This window comes from Galeopterus variegatus, unplaced genomic scaffold (assembly GCF_000696425.1).
Source record: "Galeopterus variegatus unplaced genomic scaffold, G_variegatus-3.0.2 Scaffold245, whole genome shotgun sequence".
NCBI classification, from domain to species: Eukaryota; Metazoa; Chordata; class Mammalia; order Dermoptera; family Cynocephalidae; genus Galeopterus; species Galeopterus variegatus.
Window position 1 is genome coordinate 663010 of NW_007726356.1, and position 12149 is coordinate 675158.

Below are 12149 nucleotides of genomic sequence, written 5' to 3' on the forward strand. Positions count from 1 at the left end.
TTTTTTTTTTTTTTTTTTTTTTTTTTGGTCTCCACTGGTGCCTCTCCTTGTGTCAATGCAGTTGAGAGTCTGGTGTGCCATCCGCACGGTGGCTGTGACTGCTGCTATAGAGACTAGCCACTTTTACAGCAGCCATTGCAATTGCAGTGGCTCTGGTGGGCTACCCCTGTGAAAATGGTGTTTTTGGTGTGCTCTTTACCTGGTTGCGGCTGGGTTCAGCTTCCTCTGGCCTCATGCCTCGGGGCCTCTGGGGTGGTGGTGGCAGCTTGCCTAGTTGCAGCTGGGTTTGCCTTCTCCCAGCTCCATACCTCATTCTAATATGTTGTTGTGGAGCAGTTAAGGGTGGGAGGGGGAGTGGGGGGGAAGGGAGAAGGAGGGGGAGCGTGATTGAGGTCCATGGCCACTCCCCATTCTGCCAGGGGAGACAAGGGGGCTTCCAGCAGTAGCTGGGTCATCACTGGGCTGGATGCAGATGTCAGGGTGGTGTGGCTGATGCCCTCACCCCCAACTGCCCTAGCTCAGGTCTGGGATGCTTCCTGTGGTGGCTCTGTGGTCGTTGCTGGGCTGGTTGCAGAAGTCAGGGGGTGTGACTGAGACCCTCAGCCCCCCACTGCCCTGGCTCAGGAGCGCAGGGTGCTACCAGCTGTGGTACATTCTCTACCAGCATCCTCTAATTTGGTTCTGGTATCTTAGGTTGGTTCTGCATAGGTTGACTAGGAAACACTGTTAAATTCACTTTTCCCTCCCCAAATCAGGATCACACCCACGCCTCTTGGAGAAGGGAAGAGTACGGTCACAATTGGGCTCGTGCAGGCACTGACCGCGCACCTGAACGTCAATTCTTTTGCCTGTCTGAGGCAGCCTTCCCAGGGACCGACTTTTGGAGTGAAAGGTACTTGAACAACTAGTGTATTTTCCAGAGCAAAATCTTGGGGAGAAAAGCTTTAAAAGCACATCAACAGATATGGAGTTACTTTTTCAGAGGAACTGGTACATTTCATCGCACACCCCGTACCCCCACCTCCTGAACACTCAATACATAGCAGTCATCCCAAATCAGTCCTCCTGTTCACAAAGATAACAGAGGAAGCTGGGGGGTGGGAGCTTTAGTGGAGCCCCCCAAGAAGCCTCTTCCTTGGCTCTGTTGCTCAGGACTCCCACCCCGAATGGAGTCTTGTTTCATCAGTACCTTCTTTGCCAAGTGGTCTTGAAACTCTGCCATTCCTATTGGTGTTTTATCATCCCATCCATGGTGAAAGGTCTTTCTGCTAAACAGAGACCCCATAGGTTGGCCCCTAAGTCTCAGCTCGTTAGAGCGGCTGTGTGGGGCCTGAGGAGCTCTCTGGAGATGGACTGGCTGTGGATGGAGAGCTGTGATGAAATTCCTCTTTGGCTGAGGTTGGGCTGGAATCTGGCACCTTCACGTTCATTAGTCTTTCTTCATTGATTTATTGTGAAATCATTCCTTAGCTTACTTTACAATAGCGTTTATTGCTGCAATTACGGTTTGTTCTTGGCACTTTGTGCTTCTTAACAGTATTATGTTTATGTTACTGTTACGAATATTAATAACTCCTAACTCATTAAATACTGATAACTCATAGAGCGTCATACATTATGCAGTGGAGTGGACACTAGACTTGGAGAGAGAAGGCCAGGGTTTTATTCATGGCTGAGTCTCTTACTGCTATGTGACCTTTAGTCAGTCATAATATCTCTGAGCTGCATCTGTGAAAGTGTAAAAAGGGTTATACTTCCAGGCTCACCGGGTTGTTATAAGGATCAAATGAAATAGCATATAAAAAACAAGATAAACTGTAAAATGATGTGCATGTGGATGGTATCATTATTGTTTTAGGAAAGACAAGCCTTTTTAATATGATAACTAACATTTTAAGGGATAAGCAGCATGGCAGTTCTTATATACTGTTATCTGAAATAAGTTGACTAAAGTTTATAATTTGTTTATAATTTATATAGGGTGTTTATCAGGTTTTTTTTAACAAAGATTTTGATACTTCGGTGCATGTATGATTTAGATAAAGCGTAGCCACATAGACCTAATAATAAATTCATATAATCTTGTATCCTGATATACGTTTTACAGTAATAACATTTGCTGTATTATTTTTACATTTGTTTTTTAAACAAAGAAATGGAAGTCCTTAAAATGTATATAGTTGGGTATAGTGTGACTTTTTTTTGTTGTTTTCCTCCTCTTCCGCTTGGACAGAACAGTTAGTGTCACTCACTTCCTGTTCTTTCATCTTGGGTATAGATGCTGTTGGGTTTGGGGAGCTCTGTCCCTGGAGCTGTTGGGTTTGGGGAACTGTGTCTCTAGGGCTCTGTGTATCCTATGTAGCTATACTTGGTGACTTCTTTCAAATGTCGCTTGCTCTATTGTTTAGGAGGAGCTGCGGGTGGTGGCTACGCCCAGGTCATTCCCATGGAAGAGGTAAGATCATGAAGAGATGCATGTTGTGTATCACTGTGATTTCCTCCTGACACCTTTGTCTCTGCTCCCAGAAACATAGGCTCACAGTCCTACATCCACAAGCCCAAAGTACTAAAGGCTCTGAACACCAAAAATGTTTGCAGCACTCCTGTGGTGGCAAAACCTGATGTTGACTTTTATGAGCTTCGTATGGATTTTGTTTATGCCATGTGATGTGAATATTCATATATTTTGCTGTAGAAATATTGTTTTGATTAATGGGAACTAACCTAGCCCATGATAGGGGTGTTTTACAAATAAATTATATGTACATCACAGTACCTTTCTAAATTCCCCAAAATTCTGAATCCCAAAACCCATCTGGCCTCAAACATTCTAGAAAAAAAGATGTTGGCTTGTGTGTCCATGGATTATCTGCTGTACTGCCAAAATTTAGGAAGACTGGGCACTTCCTTCTGTCAATTAAGACTCCAAAATAAAATAGTTCCAGAAAAAAATGGGCAAAAAGAGGTGATGTTATCAATTCTCATTTCTCCAAGACCTCCTTCTGCTTCCTGCATATCCTCTTCTTGGCCCCTGTGTCTAGCCAGCGGCAGGTTCTCTTCCATGCTACTCTCTGCAGCAGCCTCCTAGTTCAGGTCCTGAGCAATCTTCCTAAGCCCAGGTCTGCACAAGATGCTTTCCTGTTTCATAATTTCAGTAGTTACCCTTCGCTTTCCAGCACTGCAGGGGAGGTCCTAGCCTGCAGGTTCCCCCTGCATCTCACTTTCCACCATATCAAGCTCCTTGCAGACTCCTGTCCTGTTTTCTCTTGGTTCCAGGACTTTTTGCATGCCTGGAATGTTCTTCCATTCTTTTTCTTCCCTCTCCGCCCAGCTTAGGTGCTGTTCTCAAGGTTCTGTTAACCCCACAAATTCCCCTTATACTCTGTGTTTACGGCCATCTGGTTCAGTCAGCTGTGGAAAGCTGAGGCCTTTCTTGACGTTTCAGGTCCCAGCACTTAGCAGAGTGTCCTGCACATAGTAGGCACTCACTAGGAGTATTTGTTGACTTTGTTGAAGGAATAGAACTGCTTACCCATGGAGGCCTGAGTATCAGGGAAGCTAAAGAGAAAATTCAGATAAACTTTAGGTGTGGGGTTGGGTGAGAAATAGTAGCCTAAGGCCTTGCTGAGGGGCTGCCCCAAGCCTCCTCCTGAGTGGAGACGAGCACCTCACAGCCCAGATGACACAGAGCCAGGAGGCCCGGTGGGGGATGGGGTGCAAGGAACACGCTCAGGGGAGCGCTCGGGATTTGCTCAGCAGATATGGAAAGGACATTGGTGTCCTGCTGCTACAGGGCATCAGCTGCCTGGCTCAGCATTGGGCAACCACCTTGTGATGGTTGAGCAGGCAACTTGTTCCTTGAAGGTGAGTACCTGCGGTATCTTCATCTCTGCATCCCCAGCTCTGAGCACAGTACCTGACACTTAGTGGATGTTTGTTGACTGAGTGCCATGCTCAGACAATGCACACTGAAAGAAACTTAATAAATAATCCTATGGGGAAATGTTAGAATAAACTCCAGATGGACTGAGGAACTGAAAGGGAGAATACTAAGACTTGCAGGGTGAGGAGCCAGCCTTGTAAAGAATGAGGGAAAGGATTCCAGGCGGAGGGGACAGCTCGTCGGAAAGCCCCGAGACACGAAAGGGCTTGGCTGATTCAGGGAACTGGAGGACACCGTCGTGGCCAATGCCCAGCGGGCCAGGGAGAGTGAGGGAGATAAGGCTGAGAAGTGGGCAGCTGCCAGCTCTTCCAGGCTATTGCTTTTCGTTGCTAAGAGGCAGGGTTTTATTTGAAGGTCATGGTCAGCCACTGAAAGGGTATTGACAAGATAATGTGATGCCAGTTGGGTTCACAAATCATTCTGGCTTCTGTGCAAAGGATAGACTGTTGAGGCTAAGAGTGGACACTAGGAGTTCAGTAAGGAGACTGGAAGTAGCCCAGGGGAAAGACGGTGGCTTGGCCCGGGGTGGTGGCAGTAAGGGTGGAAAAAAGATGACAATTTAAGATTTGTTTGGTGATGTTTGCAGGGTTAGATGTGGGGGGTGAGAAGAGGGGAGGATTCAGGGAAGATGATATCCAGGGTACTGGACTGAACAACCCAGTAGATTCCTTGATGGGAATGAGACCTGGGGGAGGGATGGAGCGCGGTCAGCTGGAAAGAAAAATGTGTATTCCAATTGTAAAATAGCCGAAAAGAAATATTAACTAACCAATGGATGTTCATCTTCACTAGTAATCAAATAAATCCACGTTAAGTTATCAGTTACCATTTTACTTGTCAAATTGGTAGAGTTGGATTTTCCAAATGGTATTAATACCAAATTTTGTCAAAGAGGAATAGAAATACACTTTCATAAACCACTGGGAAGTGTATGTCAATAAAACTGTTTTGGATAGTTAGAAATATATATCAAATACCTTTAAAACTTTCATACCTTTTGGCCCAAATAAATTCATTTTTAGTTTATTCTAAGGAGAAACTGGATGTGTATGCAAAGATTTCATTTTAAAACTACATATCTTCACATAGCTTATAGCATTTAAAAAATTGGGGGGAGAAACTTAAATGTCTAATAATAGGATATCAAGTTAATTATATTTTGAAGACTCTTTAATGAAGTGAAAATGCTAGTAATATTAAGTGTAAAAGATAAGGTATAAACTGTTACAGTGTTATCATCACAATATTGAAAATTAGAAATATATGTTACAAAATAAAATTTTAACAAGAAAATATAAATGTTTAACCTTCCAAGAAATTAAAGAAATGCAACTTAAAGCGAAACACCACTTTTTCAACTATTAAAGTATTTTTTTTAGTCTGAAGTAACTGATCCAGTGTTTTGCAAGGTGACAGTTCATCCCTTTCAAAAAGCAATTTGGTGATATTATCAAGGTCTTTTAACCCAATAGCAACACTCCTGGAAATATGTTGCTCATTAGCAATTGATTTTTTAAAAAACAAAGAGCTGTTTGCATGTATTTTTTATAATTGTGGCCTTCTTTGCAAATGCAAAAATATGGAAACGATTTAAATGTCTAGGCTTAAGAGGCTGAAAATTTTTGTCTATCTACCCATTTACATAGCCCCTATATAACTATACATGAAGAAAATTATTATAAAATAATGTTTTTAGAAAAGGTTCCAAATTTGGGCCGACCCGGTGGCGCACTGGATAGTGCGCCGCTTGGGAAGCGCGGCGGCGCTCCCGTCCGAGGGTTCGGATCCCACATACAGACCGGTTCCCGCTCACTGGCTGAGTGAGGCGCGGGAGCAACACCGAGGGTTGCGATCCCGTTGCCGGTCCCCGGTCCGGTACGGGGGCAACACTGAGGGTTGCGATCTGTTGCCGGACACGGAAAAAGACAAAAGACAAAAAAAAAAAAAAGAAAAAGAAAAGGTTCCAAATTATAAGTATTCAGATTCTATAAGTAATAATCATGTGTGCACATGACACTAGAAGGAAAATAGAATTAAGAGTTGTGAGGGTGATATAATTTATTTCTCAAATTTTCTGTAATATATTCTGTTACTGTTTGTTGTTAGTTTATTTTATGCCCTGTCTCATTCCAAAGTATGCTTGACATGATACTGTTTTCTAAATAATAAAACAATGCATAAAAGTAAAGTAAGGGAAAATAAGGAAACCAAAATTTTAAAAAACTGTCATTGAAGAATCTTTCACCCTTAACCAGAGAATGGAAGAATTTGCAATGAGAGAGTCTGCTCAAGAGTTCTTTTTTCTCAAGTGGAAGACCTTGACATTGATGTTCTGATTTAGGCTGTCTTAGCTCATTATATTCAGCTCATTATAAGAATATGTAATTAGCATATTATTTATTCAGACAGTCCTTGAGTACTGCCATGGTTGTTTAAAACAAATAGAAAGGTGTTCCATTTTATTCACAGTTCAACCTTCACTTGACTGGGGACATCCACGCCATTACTGCTGCCAATAACTTGCTGGCTGCTGCTATTGACACAAGGATTTTGCACGAGAACACCCAGACAGACAAGGTGAGAAGGATTTCTTGTTAGCCATTTTGGGCATCTTATCCTAGGATTCCTGATTCTTAAAGAATTCATGGGAAGACTCTTGGATCCTGTAAACTCTCTGAAATTTTACTCAAAATTTTGTGAATTTTATATATATCCTTATCTCCTGAGGATCGGATCTACACTTTGGTCAAATTCTCAAATGGGCTTATGACCACTGCCAAGTTGATAGGAGAGTTGTATTATGTTGTATATTTTAAGCCAAATATTCTTTGAGATGAATCTTTCATTTTAAAGGTAATTGGTAAACCAGTTCTCTTTGTTCTGGCCATAGGTATAATCTATGGTCTATGCTAAGGGGATTGAACAGAAGTCTTTTTAAGATGAATATTGCATGGAGCTATCCTAGATGTGCTGTTAAAGAGGTCAAAGACCCTTGCTGGGCTTCACATGCATGTAGACTAAGAAGAAAATCACACAACGAAGGGGACAGAGTACCTACCAGCTGCTAATTTCTCAGACACAGGACATGGATAAAAGGGGTACTTTCTGGCATGTTTTATAACAAGGGTCCTGACTTTTTCAATTAAAGTAATTCCCTAATGAGTCTTTGTAGCAGAATCCACATGAATATTAATTTGATGGTTGTAAGCTATAGATCAAGAAATGTATTTATGCAAGCTCTTTGTAATGTGTGTTATTTCAGATCTAGTCAGTTTTATTAAAATGATAGAATTTAAGTCAATATTGTTTATATTAGGCCCCAAATTTTAATAGGGTCTGTGAGTGAGCGAGTGTGGGAAAATTGCACACTGTCTTTACTCTCTCAGCAACAGTCATAATCATCACAGAAGACCAACTTCTGTGACCAAATGTGTGGGGACTTCTCCCCGCCAGCAAGTAAGCAAGCAATTCTGCAGCTGGCATCAGCTAGGTGTCCTCCAGTTCAATTCTGACACTATCTACCTGAGTTGTTGTCAGATCTCACAGGTTGAGGGCTTCCCAAGACTGCCCCCACTTCAGATGCCAGTTGCAAGTCCAGGCCTCTGGAACTTCTGACCAACCAGCTATAAATCAGGATCCCCACGACCACCCCCTTGGGTTTAATTAGTTTGCCTGAGCAGCTCACAGAACTCAGGGGAAAACGTACTTACATTTACTGGTTTATTACAGAGGATATTACAAAGGATACAGATGAAGAGATGTGTAAGGCGAGGTACGGGGGCTCAGAGCTCCCATGCCCTCCCCGGGTGCCACCCTCTAGGAACCTCCATGTGTTCAGATATCCGAAAGCTCTCCAAACCCAGGCCTCTTGGGTTTTTATGGAAGCTTCATTACATAGGCATGATTGATTAAGTAATTGGCCACTGGTGATCAACTTACCCCTCAGCCTCTCTCCCCTCCCCAAAGGTTGGGGGGTGGGACTCAAAGTCCCACCTTGGTCTTGCCTGTGGCCAGCCCCCATCCTGAAGCTACTTAAGGGCTGCCAGCCCTCATTAGTGTATGAAAAGACTTTTACCACCTTGGAGATTCTAAGGACTTTAAGAGTTGTATGTCAGGAGATGGGACAAAGACTAAATATATTTTTCACAATATCACATAGTTTGGTTATAAATGTAGTGAACTTTCTCACATACTGTGAATTGCCCAAGTTCACCAATGGCCCTTTTTGAAAGTTTTACTTTTGTCTTGTTTTTTAGGCTCTGTATAATCGGCTGGTTCCTTTAGTGAATGGTGTCAGAGAATTTTCAGAAATTCAACTTGCTCGGCTAAAAGTAAGATTCCAATTAGAGGTTCTTTAAAAAGAAAATATCCTAGAAACACATCAGAAAGATGTGAAAGCCAGAAATTTTCTTTTTTTTTTTTTTTTTTTTTTTTTTTGTCTTTTGTCTTTTTCCGTGTCCGGCAATGGATCGCAACCCTGCAACGGATCGCAACCCTCAGTGTTGCCCCCGTACCGGACCGGGGACCGGCAATGGGATTGCAACCCTCGGTGCTGCTCCCGCGCCTTGCTCAGCCAGTGAGCGGGAACCGGTCTGTATGTGGGATCCGAACCCTCGGGCGGGAGCGCTGCTGCGCTTCCTAAGTGGCGCACTTATCCAGTGTGCCACCGGGCCGGCCCAAAGCCAGAAATTTTCAACTTAACTTGATTTTGGTTTTCAAATACTCTTTTGGGTGTTAAACTCTAAAGTAACAGAACAATGTGGTATTAGAAGCTTGAAACCTGGATCCTACAGCAAAGAGCCAAATGGACAAATTAATCAGTCTTTTTAGAGCTCAGTTTCTTCATCTAGGAAATGAGAGGACAGCCTTGCTAATCTATGAGTACCCTCGCCAACTAAGAAATTAGAATTTTTGTAAGTCCTACTCTTTCTAAAGAGAAGTTGGGTTTTTTTTCCTGTTTTTTTTTTTTGTCTTTTTTTACTGACCGGCAACGGGATCGCAACCCTCGGTGTCAGGCCCGCACCGCGCTCAACCAGTGAGCGGACCAGTCTCTATATGGGATCCGAACCCTCGGCGGGAGCGCCGCCGCACTCCCAAGCGGCGCACTCTCCAGTGCGCCACCGGGCCGGCCCATAAAGAGAAGTATTTTTATAAAATTTGTCATATTTCTAGAGAAATAAGATAGGCTTTGAAAATTCATCTACCTTGGTTTTTGTTGCAGCAATATACTACAGTTGTACCTGTGAAAGCCGTTGTAATTCTTGTGCATGTTATCTTTTTTCTAATGCTGTTTGTTGATCATGTCCTACTAATTACAGTGCTTTCCCTTGCTCTTTTTCAGAGGCTGAGAAATAAACCTTAATGGTAGAATTTACAGCCACTGTTGGTATTAAATGGTTTTAAAAATTCACCCACTTGCTGAACCAAGTTTAGTTTGTTGGGAGTAACGAGTAATTCTATCCTCAGCAGCTATAATATGTACAGATTCTGTTTCCCAGATTCTTTTTTTTTTCCCTTTTTGTCTTTTTTACTGACCGGTACGGGATCGCGACCCCCGGTGTTACGCCCGTACCAGGGACCGGCAACGGGACAGCAACCCTTAGTAATTCTATCCTCAGCAGCTATAATATGTACAGATTCTGTTTCCCAGATTCTTTTTTTTTCCCTTTTTGTCTTTTTTACTGACCGGTATGGGATCGCGACCCCCGGTGTTGCGCCCGTACCAGGGACCGGCAACGGGACAGCAACCCTCGGTGCTGCGCCCGCGCCGCACTCAGCCAGTGAGCGGGAACCGGTCACCATATGGGATCCGAACCCTCGGTGGGAGCGCTACCGCGCTCCCAAGCGGCGCACTCTCCAGTGCGCCACCGGGCTGGCCCTCCAGATTCTTTTTTTATATGTCTTCATTATCCACTTTCTTTGGATATTTTCTTTACAGAAATAGATGCATTCATAGTTTCAATGTTTTTTTTCCCCTCCCTGAATTAGAAATAACTTGTTTTGAAACATGACATAAACTTTACTTGAATTATTGGTGTTTTTATTTGAAAAGAAGAACTGGTGACCTGGAGCATCAGTTACATGGACAGCAGTTTATGACCTTTCTGGGCAGTACAGGGTGACCACGTAGAGCAGCCTGGAGAGCCCCTGGCCATTGTACATCGTCAGCTGCTCTATATTTGCAGATCTGTCATTTTAAGGATCTTTTACAAATTTTCAGCATCTTCCACTTGTAGAAGATATTTGGACTTTGGAATTTATTTGTATGACTGGACCTAACCTACAATGTGCACAAAGTTCAGTTTAGTTTTTTAAAAGGCTTTACTAATCATGGAGAAAATTTAAAAAGGGATAATTTTGGTTACCTTTTGCTTTCTATTCCTTCTTGAACTTATTGCAGTTTTTCCTTCATCATTAGAAACTGGGAATAAACAAGACTGATCCAAGCACGTTGACAGAAGAGGAAATGTGTCAATTCGCCCGTCTCAACATCGACCCTTCCACCATCACATGGCAGAGAGGTAGGAGCAGGGGAGGCACAGCGTGCTGACTGCCCTGCTGGGAGAACGTGCTCAAGCTCAAGCTCTGGGATTAACTTCACAAATGCACAATTTGTTTCTTCCCATGGTCTTCCCAGCCCGTGCTTCCTAATCCCACCATTTATTTCGGTTACAGTTATTTTTTTGTCCTCTTCCCTCATCATTGCCTCCTGTACAAACCAGCTGCTCTCTATGGGCTCCATCCCACCCACTCCCACCTCTTCCAAATTTCCAAGGAAAAGTACTCAGTTTTCTCTTCTGTCTTGCTCTCCCTTGGCCTCTTGTCTCTGCATTTAAAACACTTTTTAAGCCTGTGTCTCCCCTTCTTTGTTCTGCTGCCTTCTCTACCCACCATCCTGATTTCTTCCTTTCTCACCTTTGGCTCTAAGCAGCTATGAACTTGTATTGTCAGTGCTGAATGTTTTCTCCACGCCTGGTATGTTCTTCCTGCCATTTACTAGGTGTCACTCTAATGCTTCAGATGCAGCACAATGAACTCCTCCGGACTGCCGTGCCTCCCTCTTGGCTGTGACACCCCCTCCCTTCTCCTGTACTGCCCTTTGTGTCTGTCAGTCACTATGGAGTGGGACAGTGGGAAGAAGCACCAGATGTAGACTCAGCAATCCTGAGTATGTGTCCCCACCCTGCTGCGGTCTCATCATGTGACCATGTGACAGAGACACATGTCACCATGTGACATATGTTCTGGGCCTCGGTCTCTTGAAGATGGAAATGGAGATGATAATAGATACTTCACAGGAGTGTGGCAATCGTACTTTATAAACCCTAAAGAGCTACGGAAATGTTAGGTGGCATGTATTCCTGATCCTTCCTAGATTTTTCCCATTTCTACCCTCTTTTCGGGACATTTCAGGTGCCTGATGTATAGCAGTTGCCTTCTAATGGATTGTCTTGCTTCCGTTTCCATCCCTCCACTTCTGTAGGTTGATAGTAACAGAGATGTTGTCCTGTCACTTCCTCCAGTCTGCCCCCCTGCAGCTTGTGCAATAGTCGCTATTATATAGCTGGCCTTGAGGACCACCACCATGTGGCCTCAGGCCCCTTTGCTCCCTGTCTGTTTTCCAGTCAGGAGGGCTTCCTTCATCCTTCTTCCAGCCCTTGCTCAATCATCCTGCCTTGGCTACCTGTCTAGGCCAGTCCTGCCTTCCCAGATACAGCCCAGGTCTCACTCTTTATGAAGCTCCCTCCTGGACCCATTCAGCCAGTCTATTAAGAACTTGGTGCTTTCCCACAAACCGTGAGGTGGAGAGACAAAGACCAGAGACCAAGGCTAGGCTCTACCATTTATAAGCACAGATTTGGGCAAACTACTTACTCAGTTCCCTTATCTTTAAAATGGAGTCATAATGCCAGCCTCTGCATGGAGGCTCCACTGAAATAAATGTGAGAGTACTTTCCAAACTCGAAAGTACCGTTCAAATGATCATGAGACATCATCGTCGTAACAGTTTTATTATGTAGTTTTTTTGTGTGTCTTTATCTCCCAAAACTAAATTAAAATCTCCTTGGAAAAATTTAAGGATTTTTTTTATTTAAAAATAAGTAATAGGCTGGCCCATGGCTCACTCGGTAGAGTGCGGTGCTGATAACACCAAGGCCACGGGTTCGGATCCTATATAGGGATGGCTGGTTTGCTCACTGTTGAG

General features: G+C 43.6%; 1 protein-coding gene across 1 annotated transcript in view; it reads left to right on the forward strand.

Annotated features, from left to right (window-relative positions):
* Positions 1 to 12149, forward strand: part of MTHFD1L (methylenetetrahydrofolate dehydrogenase (NADP+ dependent) 1-like) — a 180215-nt gene that overhangs the window by 29544 nt on the left and 138522 nt on the right. Inside the window, exons 6-10 of the mRNA XM_008566485.1 lie at positions 756 to 892; positions 2409 to 2455; positions 6413 to 6520; positions 8200 to 8274; positions 10362 to 10464. Of these exons, the coding sequence (XP_008564707.1) occupies positions 756 to 892; positions 2409 to 2455; positions 6413 to 6520; positions 8200 to 8274; positions 10362 to 10464 (470 nt within the window). The remainder of the gene's footprint in view (positions 1 to 755; positions 893 to 2408; positions 2456 to 6412; positions 6521 to 8199; positions 8275 to 10361; positions 10465 to 12149) is intronic.